Source organism: Lissotriton helveticus, chromosome 1_1 (assembly GCF_964261635.1).
Source record: "Lissotriton helveticus chromosome 1_1, aLisHel1.1, whole genome shotgun sequence".
Taxonomy (NCBI): domain Eukaryota; kingdom Metazoa; phylum Chordata; class Amphibia; order Caudata; family Salamandridae; genus Lissotriton; species Lissotriton helveticus.
The window spans coordinates 347,062,395-347,084,864 of NC_136057.1; the positions used below are offsets into that span (position 1 = coordinate 347,062,395).

General features: G+C 45.9%; 1 protein-coding gene and 1 long non-coding RNA gene across 8 annotated transcripts in view; one reads left to right on the forward strand and one right to left on the reverse strand.

Annotated features, from left to right (window-relative positions):
* The window catches only part of LOC144807864 (uncharacterized), a 544,498-nt gene that overhangs the window by 152,706 nt on the left and 369,322 nt on the right, over positions 1–22,470 (reverse strand). The gene's annotated exons all lie outside the window — the stretch shown is intronic.
* Positions 1–22,470, forward strand: part of ETV6 (ETS variant transcription factor 6) — a 299,142-nt gene that overhangs the window by 126,193 nt on the left and 150,479 nt on the right. For both annotated transcript variants that reach the window (XM_078673411.1, XM_078673418.1), the window contains exon 3: positions 17,522–17,686. In XM_078673411.1, the coding sequence (XP_078529537.1) occupies positions 17,522–17,686 (165 nt within the window). The remainder of the gene's footprint in view (positions 1–17,521; positions 17,687–22,470) is intronic.

Sequence of the window (22,470 nt, forward strand, 5' to 3'; positions counted from 1 at the left end):
GGCAACAAGGCAGGTACTTTGCTTATCTGCATAAATTGGTGAAAATGTGAGTATGTATCTTGGTCGGATAAATCCCAAGACCGCAGTTCTGAATCCAAGGGCAACCAGGGTGGAAGAAAATAGGAAAACTGTCCCCTTCTCAGGCTCGTATTAAGTTGACTGTTGCTTGTGGAAATATAGCATGCCCTTAACGCTTTTTATTAGGGCAAGGGCCTAGCGTCCCACTGCGTCAGCAGTGGGCGTGGCCTAAGAGTCCTTTTCTGAGGGCTCCCGAAAATGTACCTTACGAATTCCAGGCTGCTCATGCATTTTAGTTTTTTTTTTTTGCCAGCTGCATTGCAATTGGCCTTCGTATGCGTGTGCTTTTGGAACAGAACACGCAATAGGCCATAGGAGGTCGAGTAGCTCTACCTACGGCCTATTGGTGTCTGTTACGCGCACCAGAAGGCCATATGTTTTGAATTATCGCGGCTTGACGGCAGAGTTAATTCAAAACATATGCCTGCAGTGGTGCGCGCGCGTACCACTGCAGGCTTTTTTTTGTTTGTTTTTTTACAATTGGATCGCTTTTGCGATCCGTCGAAGTGCCGCTTGTTGTTATTATGTGTAATTGACATAAACTCGGTTTTCTTTTGTACTGAAGTGTGTTTTTTATTGACTGGTATTTGTGTGGAGTTTGACTGTGCCCCTCGGCCTATACACATGTATTTAGAACACCCCCTAGCTTTTGTTAATAGTGCCTCAGTAGTTAAATGCAGCGAACCTTTCTTCGGTGCCTGAAAAGAGCGGTCTCTGTGCCGGGCAGAAGCCCTTCTAATGTCCGTTCTGAGGGGCACAGGTTCTGCAGTTCACGGTGCATTTGGATGACAGCCGGAGCTCTTGTATATGCCACGTGTTTTTACGGTACTGATCCTAAGTTGGAAATTACAAATGTGTTAACATATCTCGGAGTTCCGGGCAATTGGGCGCTTCTTTTATTTTTAATGTGTTTAATTAGCGTGGGTTATGTTTGAGAATTCCGTGGCTGTCTTTGTAAACTCCTACCTGACACATATATAGACCACGTTTACTATAAACCTTACTAGGTCTGGCCAAGATAGGGGCAGTTCTTTTTTAGGGCTCGGGCCTACCGTCCCACTGCGTCAGCAGTGGGCGTGGCCTAATTAGGGAGAGTGCAGAGTGTGAGTGCAGAGTACAGAGTGAGTGTTGAGTGAGTGCAGGTGCAGAGTGAGTGCAGGTGCAGAGTGAGTGCAGGTGCAGAGTGAGTGCAGAGTGACTGCAGAGTGACTGCAGAGTCAGTGTGACTGCAGAGTGACTGCAGAGTGAGTGTGACTGCAGAGTGACAGTGACTGCAGTGTGTGAGTCTGCAGGGTGAACAGTGTGTGAGTCTGCAGGGTGAACAGTGTGTGAGTCTGCAGGGTGAACAGTGTGTGTGTGTGTGTGTAGGGGCAGTGTGTGAGTGTGCAGGGTACGAACACTCGAACTGAGTCCACAACACACACATACATAAGACCACACACACATAAGACCTAATTAGGCAGAGTGCAGAGTGCATGCAGAGTGAGTGCAGGTGCAGAGTGAGTGCGTGCGCAGAGTACAGAGTGAGTGTTGAGTGAGTGCAGGTGCAGAGTGAGTGCAGGTGCAGAGTGAGTGCAGAGTACAGAGTGAGTGTGAGTGTAGGTGCAGAGTGAGTGCAGAGTGAGTGCAGGTGCAGAGTGAGTGCAGAGTACTGAGTGCGAGTTCAGAGTGAGTGCAGAGTCCTGAGTGCGAGTGCAGAGTCCTGAGTGCGAGTGCAGAGTGAGTGCAGGTGCAGAGTGAGTGCAGGTGCAGAGTGAGTGCAGGTGCAGAGTGAGTGCAGGTGCAGAGTGAGTGCAGAGTGAGTGTGACTGCAGAGTGACTGCAGAGTGAGTGTGACTGCAGAGTGACTGCAGAGTGACTGCAGAGTGAGTGTGTCTGCAGAGTGACTGCAGAGTGAGTGTGACTGCAGAGTGAGTGTGACTGCAGAGTGACAGTGACTGCAGAGTGACAGTGACTGCAGTGTGTGAGTGTGCAGGGTGAACAGTGTGAGTGTGCAGGGTGAGCAGTGTGTGTGTAGGGGCAGTGTGTGAGTGTGCAGGGTACGAACACTCGAACTAAGTCCACCACACACACATACATAAGACCACACAAACATAAGACCACACACACACCACACACACACACACACACCACTTTCTCACCACCACACACTCACCACCACTCACTACCACACACTCAGGACCACACACTCACCACCACACACTCACCACCACACACTCACCACCAAGCACTCACCACCACACACTAACCATCACACACTCACCATCACACATGCAACCACACACACACACACCACCAGCCATCAGTGCACGTTTTCACCGGGCACAAACACCACCAGCCGTCAGTGCAGGCTTCCACCAGGCACACAACACCAAACGTCAGTGCACGCTTTCACCAAACACACACACACCACCAGCCATCAGTGCACACTTTCACCAGGCACACACAACACCAGCCGTCAGTGCACGCTTTCACCAGGCACACACACACCACCAGCCGTCTGTGCACGCTTTTACCAGGCACACACACCACCAGCCGTCGGTGCACGCTTCCACCAGGCAAACACACCTCCAGCCGGCAGTGCACGCTTCCACAAAGCACACACACCACCAGCCATCAGTGAACAATTTCTACAGGCACACACACCAACAGCCATCAGTGCACACATCAATTGTTAACGCATCCACAATAAACTATTGTAGCAATCGCAGTATGGTGCACTTTACTTTTAAACATATTCATCTAAAGCGCAGCATGCCACCATTGCTACAATTCCAATCCAACCCACATATTTCCACTACACACCACATGCATACACTCCATAACACATGGATAAAAGACATTGTCATTTACAATGCCATTACCTCTAACTCAAATAAATCCGAGACCTATTGCATTTCTAATGCTTGTTTTTTCATCAGGCAGCTTTCATCCTGAAAGCGCATTCCAAGAATGCTAGCCCTCACATCAATAGGCTATTCACCCTCTTATCTCGTAGGTAGATGATTCTATAAGCAACTACTGTACTCGGAGGCAGGGCAGAGGCACTAGGGTTATCAAAGGCAATGTCAAACTGGATCTCCATCTTTGCCCAAGGTCAGTAGGATACTCTCACGCCTGCATCGCCATCAGCAGCGACTATATTCTTCAGTCACTAGGCAAGGATTTTTAAACCGCATGCATTCCACAGCTTACTGCCAGACTGAGCCTAAAGGTGATCTCTTTAGACTTATTGTCTACAGGGTGTGCAACTGCCTTCTGCATTTGTGACCCTCAGTATACGGCCAGTGAAGTTAGCAAGTACCGAATGTATCTATATATTGATAAATCAGAAGCCTAGTTTGAGAACAACAAAGCACCGTGCAATAAAGGGAGGGAGGGTGATGGAAGATGATACAAGATCATTCGTATAGGTGTTGGAAGATGATACAAGGACTGTACCTCAAATGAGGATTTTCACATTTTAATTTCAATCGCATTTCTCATATACATTTGCATTGCATATTTCAGCACTAAAGGCTCAGGCACATCAAAATAATGTATAGACAGCAGTTACTGGCTGCTCCTGAAGACAGGAATAGATGTTTTTGCCTGAGCCCACCGCTCTCTCAAGAATAATTCCCGGACCACTGAAGCTTAGGAGTAGCCTAGTAATGGAAAGGTCTAAGCTGTAGCTAATTGGCAAAAAGGCTTGCTGCTCTTCTACAGATAGGCATACATCCAAGCAGAAACACTTTAACATATTCAGTGTTTCTCTATGTGTTTGGCACTTAATTTTCGGTTTAGAGCAAGTACATCATCTGTATTTCATTCCAGTGAACCCAGTATGGCACAAAAGAAGAGAGAGAATTCTGAAACCGAGAACTATGATCGTCTTCTCCCACAGTTCTATTGGTAGCTTCAGTAAGGGATTGCAATAAAGTCTTCAGCCGGTGATCTACTAAAATCTTAGGTGGAAGGTTGTCAAGAGGACGAATGGATACAGGGTGCAAGCTCTCTCTAATACTCTGTTTTCTGCTCTCTAGTTCTTTCATATTTTTAATTTGTGTCAACCCTCCTTTCCTTCCTTCTGGCTGGCAGAGACTGATCCAGCCAGACTGCTTTGTTATTCTCTTGATATAGCAGTCTGTACTGCTTGGCCTCCTGCTTGACGGCCAATCAAGGAAGCTGAACCGGGACAGTAACAGAAAGGCGGGTCTTGCACGGTGTGGTCCTTCATTGGCTGGGACCTCAAAAGAATGGTATGATGAGCGGGCCAGGCTAGGGATGAAACATCTTAACTCACTGAACTGTCACAGGAGCATGCTGAGAGGTGTAAGGAGTTGACATTTTGTGATGCTGTCTGAAGTAGAAGCTAGTCAAGAAGGGAACACTTTCTTCCTTCAGTCACATGAGTGTGACTAATCATGCTCTATAACTCTCAATCCTATTTTAGAAAACAAAGAAAACACTGTTTGTTTTGTGCGCAGTGGGCATTAGGGCACTTGACAATAAGTCGTGTTATGTCCTTGTTACAGAGTGAGGAGTCCAACATTGAACATGTAATTGTTGCAGGGGCGGCTGCTAGGGATCAGAAGTGGTGAGGCAGCCAGGGAGGGGGTTGAAAAAGAAAAGATTGCTTACCTGTGTATGGCCTCCGCCTCTCCTCCATTCTCTTCTGTTCTGGACTCCAGGCATCATACATTCTCCCAGACTTCCCTAAGCCAATCACAATGCTGCTGTCAAGTAATAGCATAGCAGCATTGTGATTGGTCTGCGCTGCCTGATTTTTGCTCAGACCGTGCATGCAACTGTTCTCCGCCCGCTGTGCAACACAGACGGGTGAAGAAATGTTAAGTGCGCATAACGGTTTGGCCATCCTAAGACGGACGGCCAGACCATCATGCACACTTGCGGAGTCCACCACTCCTCCTCCCTGCTGGCTGCTGCTGTCCGTCAGGATAGAACAGCCCCGCCCGGGCCCAGTACTGAAAAATAAAATGCTAATAACAGTGTGTTTATTATTTTATTTTTCCTTTTTTGCACTGCTTGGACAGCAGTGGGGCGACGCTCTTCTGCCTTAACGGAGGAGCTGCCGCTGATTGTTGCCTTTACACGATGGGCTTCAGAGGGCATGCGTCTGTGCTTTGCCATGCTTTGCCATGCTGGGACATTCTCTCCATTCCAGATAGCATCTTGCCCATCCTTGACCGTGTACAGGAAGCATTAGTCCGGTTAACACCTGAAGGTGATCTCACGTAAGCATCTTCTAAATTGTAATATGTTTACGGTACTGTAGCCCGGACTTCTGTTGGAAACTCAGGAGCAATAGTTTCCTACTCTTTTTACCCCTCTAGCAGTGGTGTCTTGGAAGTTTTCATCTATTGCTGATGGTGTGTCTTGAAACTCTAAGACCTCCATGTTGGCGTTTTATTACACTACATGGCCTTCCAGTGTTTGCACTTTGAGTATAAGTGCATACCGCTGCTGAAAAATTCAATATGAAAAATGGCTGCAAATTATGCCAACTGCGAATGGTGGCTTCCAGGTTAGTGTGGAGCGGGCTCAGCTCCGCCCTCTTTTACCTGCATCTGTGTAAGGTGGCACGAAAAGCTGCTACTCCGTTGTTGATGTGATTTAACTCAGCACTGTGCTGCTCACGACAATAAAGCTGACACTTCTGTGTGCCATGTTATGTCCTGGCCTGCCCTCACTTTCTGTGGTTTAAGTTAAACAGCCCAGCCAGCTCTCTTGGGAACCCCTATCATAATCTTTTGTCCAATTGCCAGTGTCTGTTGTCGTCCTGCTTGGCACCCCCTCAATGCCCTTTGGCTCCATGCTAATTATAAAACCACAGCACATGCAAAGCACACATTGAACTATTCAGGTTCAAGTCTTTTTCTTTACACCCCCTAGGTGTCTCGCTGCTGGGGGCTCTAAAGGAGTCCCCACCCCCTGCTTGGGCCGGAAAGAGCCAAGGGCCAGAAACCCTGCCACCATTTTAACACCTACATGTCTCCAAGAAGGGGTCTGGTAAAGTGCAGCTACCTTTTTAAAAACCCGTGCTACATTCATTTATAAACCCATGTAGGTGTAAATGCTTTAAGGCAGTGTGGAGAAGTGTGGCTCACTGGTTAGAGGAGGCAGACCTGGAAGCAGAGGTCAGCCCGGGACCAGGGTTCAATTCCCGGCCCGGCGGGGTCTTGAGTCCTAAAATGTCCATGGACTCGACAATTCTCGCTCCGGTGCCTACTCGATTCCCGGGTTCACACTCTGCGACTCTGGGCAATAGCTTGCTTAATCTCCACAACGGCCCCTCGCGGCGGGATGCCTGGCTTTCACCTTGCGGATACCCTGCCGGGGTTATCTCACAGGGGAATACCAGGACGGGTTCCCTAAGCAAGCGCTTAGAGACCGCTTGGTGATTTGCGCTATATAAATTCCTGTACATTTACATTTACGTTGTGCACGCCTTTACTGCATCAGTTCCACCTTCTTGACAGAGGGAGCATGAAACTGGGTGGCTGACTCCGTTTTCAAGAAAAATGCACGGAGAACAAAAAATCTCTTCATACTTCTGATAAATCACTAGTGTGGGAGACCACAATGCACTTTAAGTACCATGTAGCTTTGCAAGTTGTTAATAATTTCCTTATGGCTGTAACTCCGGGATACTCTCCAAGGAACTGAGGAACTACACGCTTTACTAGGTATTTCACCTAACGATCAAACAGATGAATGCTCACCTGCCTTTGTTTCATGTTTTGCATTTCAGATTTCTTAGCACCAGTGCCTCGGCTATTCTATTCCAGCCACTCAACCTGATTGGTGGCCGTGGGCTGATCTGTTAAACCACCAGGCCATGGACTAGGTCTCTGCCTGTGCCCTCTTCTCCTTGCTCAGATATTGACAGCTACCCCTCTACTTCGCGCTTCTTCTTCACAGAGCATCCACGTGCAGGCTTGAGAATTTAAGGGCATTTTCCTATGGCTTTTGCCCTCTTTGGTCCTATTATGGCCCAAAGGCCCGATTTTCTGGCCTTGACATGCACCCCACACCTGTAGTATACGTGAACACTTATCTGTAAATTAATTTAACCGGATACTTCTGTTCTTTCCACAGTTTTACCAAACCATCATCCCTATTAGTGTAGGAAGAGCCAGACACCCCCTGTGTTGTTGCCACCAGGTCACTTCAGATTGGCTGCAGAGAGCATGTACCGGGGCACCCTGTAACCAGTGCATGCTGTGAGCTCCTGGGTGGCCACTATGGGGCATTGGCCCTGGCTGGCTGCCTGTAACCAGCGCACCCTCTTGTCTCCTACCCTGTTGCTTCAAGATGGAACCTGCAGGTAATTTATACACGCTCGCTATAATCGGTGCCCTCCAATGGCTGCTCTTCTGTCACTCCTAGGTCGGCCCAGTGGATATTTATATGGCTGCCTGTAGCCAACGCATGCAAAAGGCAGCTAGAATGTTGCTCATGGACGTGCCCTATGTTTATTCATCGTTGCTGACTTATACATGTGCTGCCACTCTTTTGCTCCGCTCCTGGTGGGCCCTATGAGCACTGATGTAAGGTGTCTGTAACCAGCACATGCTATTGGCTGCTCCTCAGCCACTCCTGGAATCTGTACAAAGCATTTTTACTGGCTGACATGTAACTGTTCATGCTAGGGCAATCTGTCACTCACAGGTGAACCCTATAATTATTTATATTCAGAGACGTAATAAGGCATGGGCAAAATGAGCAATTGCCCAGGGCACCCACTTTCCAAGACCCGCCTGGAAAAATGAACTTTCTCTCTGTTTGAACACTCTGTTGCAGTGTTTTCCATAGTGTGGGTCCGGTCGTGAGATGATTTCTGGTGGGTTGCGAAAGTTCACGTACATAAAGATGTCTTTAAATTCTATATTTATCTTGTCACATTTGTTGCGTTTGAAAGACAGGGGTCAAATGTTAGGCAATGTCTTTTGACAAATTGCTGCTTTTTTAACATGGGGATTGATGTTTACAAACTCCTCTCACTTTGCAGTCAGAGAAAGTGAAGTGAATTATGTGACAATCTTGCTGGGGTACAGGAGTTTAAAACGAAAGGCTGTCGGATGTCTTTTTTGTAACACACAACAAAATGTAAATAACTACAAATGTACACATTCATCAGTTAGGAAAGCAAAAATGAAAGCCATTTTTTAGGTCGAGCCTAGCGGCAGCGCGCCTGTTCTACTCGCTCTGCTAGGCATGCAGTAGTATAGTGTGCTGTGTAAACCTCGCCCACTCTCCGCCCATACTTTTCATTGGCTGGTGTCATTGTCCTTGTTAAATGCTGGCTTCTGATTCATTATGAGGCTTGTTAGTCCCTCCTTCTTACAACCTTGTCGCCATTTGTTACCGCCCATGACGACTGGACCTTTTACTTGGCTCGCCACACGGTCGGCTTTATCTAGGGGGTCAGCACTATTTTATTTATGGGCACTTCTGGGGACAATGGCGGGTGCTATTTTTTTACTTGTATCCTGGGCGCAGCTCCTGCTTTAGGGACACAGTGCTCAGTTTATTTATTTATGTTTAACTTTTATGTTGAGCGTGGCGTCTACTTCTGGGACACCGCGCTCTATTTATTTATTTTTTATTTTTTGTGCTCTCATAATGAGCATGGTGCCCGCTTTAGGGACACCGCGCTCTGTTTGTTTTTGTTTAGTTTTTTCACTTTAGAACCGAGCGCGGCGCAGCTTCAAGGACACAGCGCTCGGTTTATTTGATTGTTTTTAAAAAAAACTTTAACACTGAGTGCGGCGCTCGCTTCAAGGACACCATGCTCAGTACTAAAGAAAAAAAAAAGAAAGAGAAATCGAGCGAGGTGTCATTGAAGCGACGCCGTGCTCAGTTTTAAACTTGAGTTTGAGGAGTAGAGTGAATTTGACATGCATCGGTACGAATCCTATTCAGTATTTATGTGTTATTCAATTTTGATCCATACACAGTTCGTTGTTGCTGTGCATATTTGTTTAATTTTATTAGGGCAGAAAATAGTAGAACGAAACATCTTTTGGATTACGTGTTATCCATGTTCATTTGTTACACATTTCGGTGTTTTTGCGTTTACATGCGGTTGTATGTAATTGAATATGTTGCCTGGTGGTGTTAGGTGAGGTGAATTCCTTTTTTAAAATATCCGGTAAGCAGATGCAAAACATTGGCCAGTTCTGCCGGTACCACTAGTGTTCGTTCCACCTGCCTGTATTAAAAAATATGGCAGAATGCAAGTCCGAGAAATGTCCTGCTGCAAATGCATTCTGCATTGCATGGAGTGAAGAATCCACAGACCAAGAAATTGTGCTTGTTTAGAACTGTCAATATCCAAGCAAATTAAATGTTCATTATATCATGTTAATTAAACTGCTTGGCTCCTGACAAAACAAGCATTTGCAATGCAATAGGTCTCGTATTTACGCAAGTTTAAACTTTTGGCATTGTAAATGACAATGCCTTTCATTTATGTTTTAAAAACCAAAAATAATAGGCATTGCCATTTATAATGCCAAAAGCTTAAACTTGCATAAATGCGAGACCTATTGCATTGCAAATGCTTGTTATAATTCTGAGTCTGAATGGCGCCCATCCTCCAGAGGCGGAGGCGGGTATAATAAACCCTGTTGAGATATCTAAATTGGATCAGTCTGTATCTAGTGGAGATCGCAGAGTACCGAGGACTAGCCAGAGCCTTCGTCCAATCGTTGTCTGTCAAAGCTGGTAAGTCGGCCTCCCATGCCGCTCGAGTCCGGTGTATAGTGTTTTTTTGCATGTGTAGCGAGCGTTTGGTAAATTTGCCTGACTTTGTGGGCCCCCAGGCCGCCCATCAGTAACCGACCCTCTAGCGGATGAAATTCGGGTAAGAACTAGAGATGCCGAATCCGGGGGGACAGGGCATGACGGAGCTGTAAATATCTATGGTACTGCGATTTGTGAAGGTCAAAGTCTGCCTGCAACATCTGGAAGGACTTGCTTGTGGATCCCCAAGAGTGGATATCCCGATATTGTCCCACCTACGAAATCCCTCCAGTGACGAGATGGACCGGAGATGAGATCCCTGCCAGAGGGGAGTAGCCCCGGTCAGCTTACCCAGCAAACCGTTCTTTAGTTGCATTAAAAAAAAAGTCGACTGCCTCATGTCCACTGAAGCTAGGTTGGCGCAAACGTTTTTTTGTTCTAAAAAGTGGGTTGTGATTCAATAGAGTTGGGGAACCACTGCTGTAGTGTATTTCTGTATCTAAACCGCTCTCCGCCTCTCTACCTACCTCTACCTCTGTCTCTACACAGAGTCATGTTAAGGATTTTTTGGGGCCCTATGCAAGGCCTATTTCAACTTTTTTGTGTGATACTGTTAAACTTTCAACATATAATGTAGTATTGTTTGGCATTATTCAGGCCTGAATTAGCAGGAAACGGGTATTAAAATTCAAAGTTGTTCCGTGCAGGGCCTCCAAAATGTATTTTGCCCTGGGCTCCCAAAATCCTAAATATGAAACACTGTTTATATTCGCTATCTTGTAACCAGTGCATGTGATGTGCTGCTCCTTTCTTGCTCGTGGGTAGACCCTGACCTGCCTGGCACTGCCAGCTCTCACTGACAAAGAGGTCATTGTCACAGGCAAGATGGGAATTATGCCATAGTCTCAACCGGTGAATCCCAGCCCTTATTTGTTTTTAGTTTGTCTTGATTCTTTGAGGGCCTTCTCACATTGTTACTTTGCTCCCCTGGCTGCCTGTAGCCAGTACATGCCTGTGGATTCTCCCACTATTACTTCTGGATCGACTCTAATACTGTTTTACTGTGGCCGCATTAGTCCTTTGTGGGGCTGCAGGTTCCTTTGTCACTCCTAAATCAGACTCCGTCTCTTAAGATCATTTACAATGAATGCCCACGCTTCTCTGTCATTCCTTAATAGACTCAAAATGACATTTCTGAGGCTGCCTGTAACCAGTGTATGCCTCTGAGTTGCCCTCCTGTCTACGGCGACCCTATAGAGCTTATGCCTGTCATCGATGTACTCCTGTGGGTTACTCCTATGTTGCACAAGAAATGACTGAAGTGCCTGTACAATGGCTGCGCCTCTCTTGTGCAGGCCATCGGGTACTACTCATTCTCATCACTTTTGGGACAATTCCAATTATTGACATGGCCTAACACAACTGCCTGTGGGTCGCTCACCTCCTGCTTGGTAGGGATTATATCGAGCATCTGCCACGACGGCCTTTGTCCAGGCTGTCACTATTCAAAGAGTGGTCCTGCACACCATGTGTTACGCTAATTAATCCAAAGTATTTGACCTAAGTATTCAATTAAATACACTGTTTTGCGTGCTTTCACGTATAAAAGGGATTTTGCCCTACATCCCTAGGTACTATAACAAAAGTAGAGACAGTGGAACACCACTGCCTACGTGAAGCACAGCTATAGACAATGAATGTCTCTAAAAATGTTAACAAACTCTAGTGATGTAAAACATTTATTTATTTATTTTTATTTATTTATTTCATTTATAAAGCGCACTTTCACCTAGAAAAGGCATCATGGCGCTAATGTTTATACATTCTTATCAATGTTAAATGCATTTCTTTTTAAGTAGCAAAAGAGTAGTACATGACACAGTGCAGAATTATTGTCATTCTCAGCAATTCAAGTCATATCCAAAACAATTTAGAACATTAACACTTGTAGGTGAACATAAATCAATGTGCAGCCACTGTTATAGAAAAACAGTACAAATTTCAATCCCAATGCATTTCGGGTTCTGAATGAACCCTTCTTCAGGGGATATACGATATGCAAATGATAAACAATTCTCCAAAACTTTAAGTGTCCTCCCCACGGATCTACAACGCAATATAAAGAAGGCCAATCAGAAAACGATTGAATGTCACTTGAATACATATAAGTACTCGTAGGATTTGCACTCAAAATCAATGAAAAGTGAAGATAATAAAACAACTAAAACTAACTTGTGTCTTCGATTATAACACCTAAAACAGACACAGCCTGTGCTCAATTCAATGTATGAAAGCAAGGACAGACAATGTCAGCCCCACCCGTGTTCTACTCGTGTTCTACACTGTCATGAGGATAATTGGACATAGAAAATGTATAGATTCACTATTCTTTACTCCACGTATGTGCACCATGTTGATATAAATGTAAGATGTATATAGACGTGGAGTCAGGAATAGTAAACCTGTACTTACCTATATGAACTTACCATCACAATATAGTTGATATTCTGGATAGGATATTTTGGCAGGACGAGAATTAAAAACTCAATATTTGGGTGTATACAGTCTTATGCTGTACCTAATAAAATGTAATGCCTAACCATCAGAGCCACAAAGCCCAGTATGCCTCTTTCATATTAGCATACTGTTCCTTATGTTCGGGTGTTCACTAGGCAATGGCCTATGCGTATCACACGCTTTTCTCCTTCCTCTTTTATAAAGTGCCTACTTTCCTGAAAGCGTGGGCTTTTTGTTAAAAATATAATGGGCAACAGTTGAAATGGGGCTGTGGTTTGCTAATCGGGAAGTGGCAGCTGCACTGTTTCCGATAGTTTAAGACTCTCCCAAGGTCACCTTCGCTCCACCCCTATCTGCACCACTGCAGAAGGGGTCTGGCAAGCACATACCACCACACTCTGGCTCTCAGCTCTGGAGTAGGGCCCACTCGATGCTCAGCCCTCAAGCATACAGTAAGCATACTAGCTTTAATTATTTTCATTTGTTGTATAGTTTTACATATCCTCAAACGGAACTAAAATTCTGGTCTGTGATGGAATCCTCAAACCAAGACGTGAAGGTACCAGACAAAGACGTGGAGCCATTCTAATGGCAGAATGTGTGTAGTCTAGAGCGGTCGACCTCGAAGCTGGGGAACCAGATTCGAGTCTCGGCAACGACGCTCATCCTGTTATTCTGGGCAATTCAGTTAATCTGCCAGTGCCTAACAAAGATGATTCTGGTGCTCCTGTAAAAGCGCTCTGATACCCCTTATATTCGGGTCTAGTTCGCGCTATCTAAAAGAGGGGGAAAAACAATCTCTGTAACCTGAAGTCACACACTATGCGTTCCAGTGGTAGGGAAGAAACCGAACTACAGTTCCCAGCATTCATTCTGTCAGTATTAGTGTGTCCCATAACAGTAGATTGGGGCCCAATTTAAAAAAAGAAAAAAACAACGACGTAGCGCCAAGATATAACTCTTGCAGAGAAAACCGTGGAGTGACTTCGAATTGCCAGACAATTCCAGAATTAGTCCATGAAACCCAAGTTAGCTGTACATTTAAACAGCGTAGGTATTTCACAAAAGTTCAGTTACAATTTTTACTTTTCTCGATTTGCAAGGTCTTTCCACGTTGGGAGAAAGACAATCATCGATACCGTAAACAATGTGTCTTCTCGGCGTTCTGAATACAGGTTACTGCTGCCCCGAGAGGAGTAAATCTCATTAGGTATCCAGGGTCGGGTTTACTTTCCGACCTTTCTAAGCACGTGTTTCCAGAGCAGCGTGGCCGCCCTGTCTGCCGGCCGAGGGCTTTGCCGCGCTCGGTGTCCTGCAGGAGTTGTCCCCGGCTTCTGCGGTTTGGGGTTTGTGGTCTGCCATGTTTTCTCTCTTATCAGAAGCTCGCACGATCCCTGTCTGTCAGGAGGTCCCACCCCCAGTTTCCATCACAGGAAATTTCCTGGGGCTGGTGTGGCGCATTATCGAACCAACAGTAGTATCTTCCTCTCTACAAAATAGCAGAAATGGAAACCAGCGGAAAACGGACGTTATATCCGTTCCGAATTTAACAAGAAACGAGAACACTTGTGCTTCCTTAGCGCAAATAAAGACTGTTATTTGTCACACACAACCACGCGGCTTTAATTTCCGATCTATGTCTAGTAATGTTAATAATGGAACGACCCCCCCCCCCCCAAGAATATTTGGCCGATGCTTGGGTGGACCAAAGGGGACAGGTCATCCTCATCTGACCCATCTTATAGCTGGTATCTCAAAGCCCCCACATAATATGAGGGTGTAGAGGCATCCCTGCGCAGCTCTATTGACGCTTGTGACTTTAGTGCCCAGCCAGTGGTCAACCTTTACTCTGAGTCGTAGTCTTTCTCGTCACAATCCTAGTTCCCTCCCCCTTCCATTTCCTTATACGGTCCTACTTGATTTAATTTGTTTCTAATTTCTGCTTTGGATAACAGTTTCATGGACGGGTCAGTCCCTCTTTTATCTTAACAGCATCAAAAGGGTTGGGATTCTCTCTAATTTTGGTCAAATGACATTTTTTAATTATGGATGCTCTACGTTGGAGGTGGAAGCCTCATCATAGGACAGGATTCAGGAAGACATATTAGGAGGTAATGAAGTTTCCATGGTGACATGGAGCCCTGAGGTGAAACATTTGGTCTGTATGAGTAAAGATTATTGTACAAAAGTTATGATTACTTTTCTGTTCTGGCCAATAACAAATCATCCTGATGGTGTACATCCAGGAATACATTTTTAGTTGTTATTCACTTCTATAAGAGACCTAATACATTCATTTAAGGCTCACGGGCAAGGTTAATGATGGGATGGGACTGTATATATACTGTGTGGGAATCAGTTTTTTTATTTCTTTTTCTGATGCTATTGCAGCTTTAGAAGTTTATAGCACATTTTCAATTTAGATTTTCTTATTGTGTCTGAATTCTTTGGTAACCGCAGAGCTCTGAGAAACGGCTTACACCGGTATGTGGTCCCATGGAGATTGATGTATGCATTAATTCGCAAGCCAATATATTATTTTGCAAATGTCGATTTTAAAGCTATCTCAGATCAGTCTCCAAGGGAAGGATTATAAACCGGTCTGTAGAGAATCTTTCCTTTTTCTACTGGCATTGTTGAATTAGTTTCTCATTTTCTGAAGACCAGCATCAAACTTTTTCCACATTCCTCCATTTCAATAGAAGACAATTGCAGCTGAAAAGTGTGAGGTTGCAGACCACCCCGTGGGGCATTTATTAATTAATTGATTCGATGGTTACGGTGACGGATACATGTGGTTATTGTTTCTTATATGCCACCCGATTAAATGTTTTTATGGCCTTTGCATAAAGAAGATGGGAGAGTTTAAAAAAAACGTATTTTAGATATAATCCGTCTTCTTCACGCATTTACATGTACATTTTGACGCTCGGGTTTTACTAGTCTGAACTCTAGTGTAGTAAGCTGGTGTCTATAGGGTGCAGTAAAGTATGTGAGGCATGTTTTCCCTATTATGTAGTGTACACGAATGGACCACAGGGTACAGTTCATGGTGGATTAGTATCCCTAAGACGTAGTTAATATTCGTAAGGGGAGTGCAGCGGTTTAGTGTCTATAGAATGCACTGCCTTGTGGTGGAAAGAGGATACATTTCCAGGTGAGGTACACATTTTCAAAGTGTATCATTATTATTTTTTGCAGTTTCCCAGTGCGGTGCTATTGTGCCACTAGAATAAAGTTTAGTGTGATGAGTTGATGTGTAAAATTATGTTGTGGGTCAGTGCACTGTGACTACTTAGAACCCTTAAGATGTGGTGAGTTAATGACCGTAGAATGCACTGTAGTGCGGCCAGTTACTTTCCCTATGGTGTAGTAAAGTGTTGTGAGTTAATGCCCTAGGGCACAGCATATCGCGTAGGTTACTATCTCTAGAGTGCATAGCACTGTGGATATTAGTATCCATAGGATGCAGTGTGATGGGTCAGTTTCTCTAGGCTTCAGTGTCATGGGGTAATATCCTTATGAATGCGGTGCACTGTGGTAAGGTGTGTTAGAGTCACACGTTGGTTATGCAGGGTGATCCTAGAACAGGCCTCTCCGGGTAGCTCATGAGCTACTCTTAGCCCTCCAACTACCTATAAGTAGCTCTCCTGTGTGTGTCCCAGCCTACTAAATTGTAAACCTTTGATTTGATTAAACATATGCATGCCTAAGTTGTCTATGCAAGACAAAAATGTGAGTATTTTCCGAACTCATAAGCTGTTGTTTGGATAAAAATTGCTGAATTTCCAAAATATCGCTATAGCTGTTTCTTGAGTACTAAATCATGTGGAGAGACTTATTACTAATGTTATTACTTTTGTGCCAGGGGCACTGAGCTGTGGCTGGAATGTGTTCCCTGCACAGTGGCATTTCAAACATACAAAGCCTTTTTTTTACATTTCTGCTGGCAACCCTCCCTGATCACTGCTGGTAATCTTGCATATGTTGGCCACCTAGGTAGAAATATCAGTAGCTCACAATGATTTTAATTGAAAATAAGTAGCTCTTAGTATATTAAAAGGTGGAGACCCCTGTTCTTGAATGAAGTCTAGTGTGGTAGATAAGTGTCCCTAGAAGGCACTGCAGTGTTTTAGTGTCACTCCGATGAGGTGCAGTGAGGTGAGTTAGTTTGCCTAGTATGCACCTCATTTTAACTGGTTAGAATGCATTGCAGTGTGTTGGATACGTATCCCTAAGATGCAGTGCTATGTTGTTGGCAAGTGTTCTTTGAATACAGTGCAGTGGTGGCTTAGAGTTTCTAGATTGCAGTTCAATGTTTTGTTAAAATCCCTGGAATGCCGTGTTGTCAGATACAGTCTCTAGGAATAAATAAAAACCCGGTATTTGTTAATAGAATGGAGTTCAGCGAGGTTCCTTAGTACCTCTTAGATGAGGGATTGTGCAGTCAGTTACTGCCCCCAGGATTCAGTGCAGTGTGGCAGGGGAATGGCTCCAAGTTTAGAGATGTGTAATTAAAATAAATCCTTCTGTTTGCAAAAGTAGACAATCAGGTAAAATCATCTTATTCAGAGCCTGCTTCCGCATCAGACAGAATTGCGTTCAGATGTGAGTGGGCTTTGCTAGAGGGACACATACCAGTGCTAGTTAACGGCTTGTCAAGCCTACGTTTGTCAGCCCGTACTACCGATTAGCCATTCTGATTGACTGCTGGGCCACCATTCAGAATGATCTTATCTCGGAGTTTCTGAGACCAGTTCTGATTGGCAGAAAGTTAAACCATCAATTAAACTGAATTGGTCACTATACTTGAAGCATTATAATGAACAACTTAGCAGCAACACAGAATACCCAGGAACAGCCTGCACCTCTGGACCATTTTGTGGCTCATAGACCCCCGCATGCAGCCTGTACACGTGTAGCTTTCTGTATGAAGATTCTTGCAGTGATGTTTAGGAAAATGTTCAGTACAAGTGAATTAAAAAAGGGCAAAACCACCTCTTCTACTTTTCATGTGCAGTTTTATCCACCTCTGTGTATTAAAATGTGGTGTGTAGGTGTACTAGAGGTACAGTGTAGTGTTGGTTGGTAAGGATCCATTGGCTGCAGAGGCGTGGTGGGTCAGTGTAGCGGGTGAATTTGCTGCTCTGTCCAACAGTGTCTTCTTTTCTGGCAGGCTTGCAACCGGTGTACTGGAGCAGAGATGACGTAGCCCAGTTTCTCAAATGGGCAGAGAAGGAGTTCTCTCTGAGGGCCATTGACAGCGACACTTTCGAAATGAACGGGAAAGCTTTGTTGCTGCTGACTAAGGAGGACTTCCGGTACCGCTCTCCTCATGCAGGTAAGGAATTAGCAGTGGTTACTGTCATAAACGCTAACAAATCTCAAATTTTCGCTCCTAATCTCCAAATTTAACAGTAGAAGAGTACATACAGTGTTGGCACAAAGGTTGAAAAGAACTCAAGGATGTGTTTTTCTTCTCCAGTTGAATTATACATGTATGGACTTTGTTGAAGTGATTAAATACCTCGTCAATCCAATTATAAGTGCCCAATGCAGATACCTGCCAATTTTCCGGTTAAGGTGTTTTGAAAATCAGACAAATTTAACCTTACTTTATCAAAACACACCTATAAAAGATTGATTAAAATACAGTACTGATTGTCATTCGAGAAGACTCAGCTCACCATCTTATCGACTCATTGCTTGGTAACCTTTTCTTGTAAACAAGGAGCTACAGCAAGTAAATCACAGTGGTGGAGCCACGCTGAAAATGTTTAGGGAATGGTTCTAATTCTAAACAGTTATTTGTGGAACATTTGGACACTGACATTTGTTGTTGTCGTTACATTGCAGGAGTCATTGCGTTACAGATAAGTTTTAATAGTATATTTATATTCATACACTATTTCTTTAAATGTGTGTAACACCAATAAATCTACTATATCTTAATGACTCCCAATGTTGTGGATCCCAAATCATGTGGTACATCCTTTATCTTGAATTTGAATGTTGACTCCTTGATAATTGCTGCAGTACTGAACTATTCTACTTTTCACTGCTGTGAAGTCACCAGCTGCTTCCCCTGTATTCCTCCATCTTGCCCAGTTCTCCTCGGGCCCAGTAGAAAGCTATAAAGGTCTGGTGCGGTTCTGTCACCTCACTGGAGTCTCCAGAGTCCCACATAAGTGTGATGACGAAAGATGTAGAGCCGCTTCACCTCCTTCTGATGTGTTAAAAACCGAGGAAGGTGGTGAATGGCAAGAGATGTTCTTATGTGTCCTTGCCATGTCCCCTGCCTCTTGCAGGGTCTGTAAGGGCTGCAGATCACCGAGATGCCCACCAGCAGCTCTGGCAGAGCTGCTGCCAGCAAGGCTTCAGGTGCCCATGCTGTAAGAGGAAAGAGAATACTGCCCTCTGAGAGCGGGGGGAGGGGGGCACCTGGGCAGAGGAAGGTGGGTAGCTGGAGCCTAGTATATTTTCTATATAAGAGAAGTACATTGTGCATGGATCCACTCCACCATCAACAGCTGATGAGCTCATGAGGGGAGGTGCTCTAAGTAAAGGCATACATGGGGTAGCTATCAGTTACTGAGTATATTGTTCCCGAAGGGGTCGATGATGTCATTCGGACTCGGCTCCGTGCAAGACAACTCTGATAGAAAACAGGGAGGTGAAATGAGCCGTAAACATTCATTCCAAGAACGTATTTTTTTTAAATTAAGTTAGTCGCTGCTCTAACATCAGAACCGGGGAAATGACAATCTCACGTTTAACTAATATGGCATTACAAGAGTGCCCAAAAATCTCTCTAGGCTAACAGGCTTCCTAAAACCAAAGTTGGACTCACCGCAAAACAGCTGTACTAAACTGGAACAGAACCAAAGTGAAACCCCCCTAAAAAATCCTGCTCTGTTAAACAAAGAAGCACAAAGATATTTTAAGTGAAGAAATGGATTTTAAACTGAAAACAATCCCTGAGAATTATTTTTAGAAAAAAGCATCTCAAAATAGTGAACAATTAATTAACAATACTAAACAATTACACTACATTTTCTTGCTTTATTTACAATTGTAGTGCCAGTTTTTATCTGTAGCATAATAAATACAAAAGATAATTAATCGCAGCAATCTCTGTGGTAGATTGCAGATGCCTAGCTGGCACTCACAAGGCCATATTTCGCCTCACGTCTGTGATATCTTATCCAGTGATTCTCATCGTGGGGCCCTTCTGACCCTCATATGCGGCCCTTCTGACCCTCATATGCGTCCCTCCTGACCCTCATATGCAGCCCGCCTGACCCTCATATGCAGCCCGCCTGACCCTCATATGCAGCCCGCCTGACCCTCATATGCGGCCCGCCTGACCCTCATATGCGGCCCTCCTGACCCTCATATGCAGCCCTCCTGACCCTCCTATGCAGCCCTCCTGACCCTCCTATGCAGCCCGCCTGACCCTCCTATGCAGCCCGCCTGACCCTCCTATGCAGCCCGCCTGACCCTCATATGCAGCCCCCCTGACCCTCATATGCAGCCCCCCTGACCCTCATATGCGGCCCTCCGACCCTCATATGCGGCCCTCATATGCGGCCCTCCTGACTTTCATGTGCAGCCCTCCTGATCCGTGCCTGCTGAACGACAGCACTGGGCTGATGTACTTACCTGAGAGAGCACGAACATTCAGAAAGATGTTAAAAGAACACAGCTAAGTCTTTATTTACACCTAAATGAAGTAAAAGAAATGAAGCAAACATGTTCTGCACCACTAACTTTAGCAACACATTTACTTTACACATTTACAAATATGATGCAAGCCTACTCGAAATTCATAAAAGTGTATTTCATGAACATGCTGAAGTATTTCATTTTATGACATCGGATTGTATCTGTGCATTACAAAGCATTTTTTAAAAAAAGTGATAGCTTCAAAAGTGAACATTCAAACGTTCATGGCACCCCCTCCCCGCAACAATGCCCATTGTGTACTAAGAGGAAGGTCAATTGTCGTGTGGACTCCCTGTGTAGCTTGGGTTGTTATTATAGATGGACAACATTATAGTTTTAGATCGAACACCAGGAAAGGTTTTGCACAGTGCTCCTCCAAAACTCATGTATTTCCAGGTGCTCTTAAATGTGATGATGAAGAAAAAGGAGGCAAAGTGACATAAAACAATGGCCTATGATCACACAATGTGGGTAAGTGAGGAAGCCGAGATTGATCTAAATTTTTCTGATTTCCCATTGTGCGATTCTATGTCATTCCATTTCAATAATCACTTTGCTTTTTTTCACTTGCCCCCCCCTCCAAGGTAGCATTAGCAAGCAGAGAAGGCTTACCCCAAGGTACAGTAGGATGGGGGCTCTGATACAGCATAACACAGTATTGTCAAATCTATGACTATTCTAGAGATTAGAGACTAAATTTAGAGGGCAGTATCAATCATTCAATCCATCATGCCATTTGTATAGCGCACTACTCACCCGGGAGGGTCTCAAGGCGCTTGGGGGGAGGGGTATGCTACTGCTCGAACAGCCAGGTCTTGAGTTGTTTCCTGAAGGCGAGATGGTCCTGGGTCAGCCGAAGGTGGATGGGGAGGGAGTTCCAAGTCTTGGCAGCCAGGTAAGAGAAGGATCTTCCTCCGGCGGTGGCTCTTCAGGTGCGTGGTACGGCTGCGAGGGCGAGGCTGGTGGACCGTAGCTGGCGGGTGAGCGTGTAGAAGGTCAGGCGGTCGTTGAGGTACTTGGGGCCCAGGTCGTGGAGAGACTTGTGTGCGTGGGTGAGGAGCCGGAACGTGATCCTCTTGTCGACGGGGAGCCAGTGCAGGTTCCTCAGGTGGCTGGAGATGTGGCTGCGTCGGGGGACATCCAGGATGAGTCGGGCGGAGGCGCTCTGGATGCGCTGGAGTTTTTTCTGTAGCTTGGCTGTGGTTCCGGCGTAGAGGGCGTTTCCGTAGTCCAGTCGGCTGGTGACGAGTGCCTGGGTGACAGTCTTCCTGGTCTTCGGGATCCAGCGGAAGATCTTGCGAAGCATACGCAGGGTGTTGAAGCACGATGAGGAGACGGCGTTGACTTGTCTGGTCATCGAGAGGGAGGGGTCCAGGATGAAGCCCAGGTTGCGTGCGTGGTCGGTTGGCTTGGGTGCGGTGCCCAGGGCCACCAGGAGTCGTCCCAGGCGGAGGGCGAAGATCCCAGGATGAGGACTTCCGTCTTGTCCGAGTTCAGTTTCAGGCGGCTGTCCTTTATCCACTCGGCGACGTCTTTCATCCCTTCGTGTAGGCAGGTTCTGGCGGTGTCGGGGTCTCTGGTGAGGGAGAGGATCAGCTGGGTGTCGTCGGCGTAAGAGATGATGTTAAGGTTGTGCTGGCGTGCGATGGCTGCGAGAGGTTTCATGTAGATGTTGAAGAGGGTGGGGCTGAGTGAAGATCCTTGCGGGACGCCGCAGATGACTTCGGTGGCCTCGGAGCGAAACGGGGGAGGCGGACTCTTTGTGTTCTTCCGGCGAGGAACGAGATGATCCACTCCTGTGCCTTCTCTTGGATACCGATGTTGCTGAGGCGCTGGACTAGGGAGCGGTGGCAGACCGTGTCGAACGCAGCGGAGAGGTCCAGGAGGATGAGGGCCACTGTTTCCCCCTTGTCGAGCAGGGTCCGGATGTCGTCGGTGGCTGCGATGAGGGCGGTCTCGGTGCTGTGGTTGGCTCTGAAGCCGGACTGCGAGGGGTCGAGGGATCCGTTCGTCTCGAGGAAGGCGGTCAGCTGTCTGTTGACAATCTTCTCGATGACTTTAGCAGGAAAAGGGAGGAGCGAGATGGGGCGGAAGTTTTTGAGATCGGTGGGGTCCGCTGTAGGTTTCTTCAGGAGGGCGCTGATCTCGGCGTGCTTCCAGCTCTCCGGGAAGGTGGCGGTGTTGAAGGAGGCGTTGATGATGTTCCGGAGTTGGGGTGCGATGATGGAGTCGGCCTTGTTGAAGACGTGGTGTGGGCAGGGGTCGGTCTGTGATCCGGAGTGGATGGTGTTCATCGTGCGGGCTGTGTCTTCGGTGGTCACCGCGGTCCAGGTGCGAAGGGTGGCGGTGGGGGGCATTGGTTCGACGGTTGGGTGCGTGGGTGGGGCGCCGAAGCTGTTG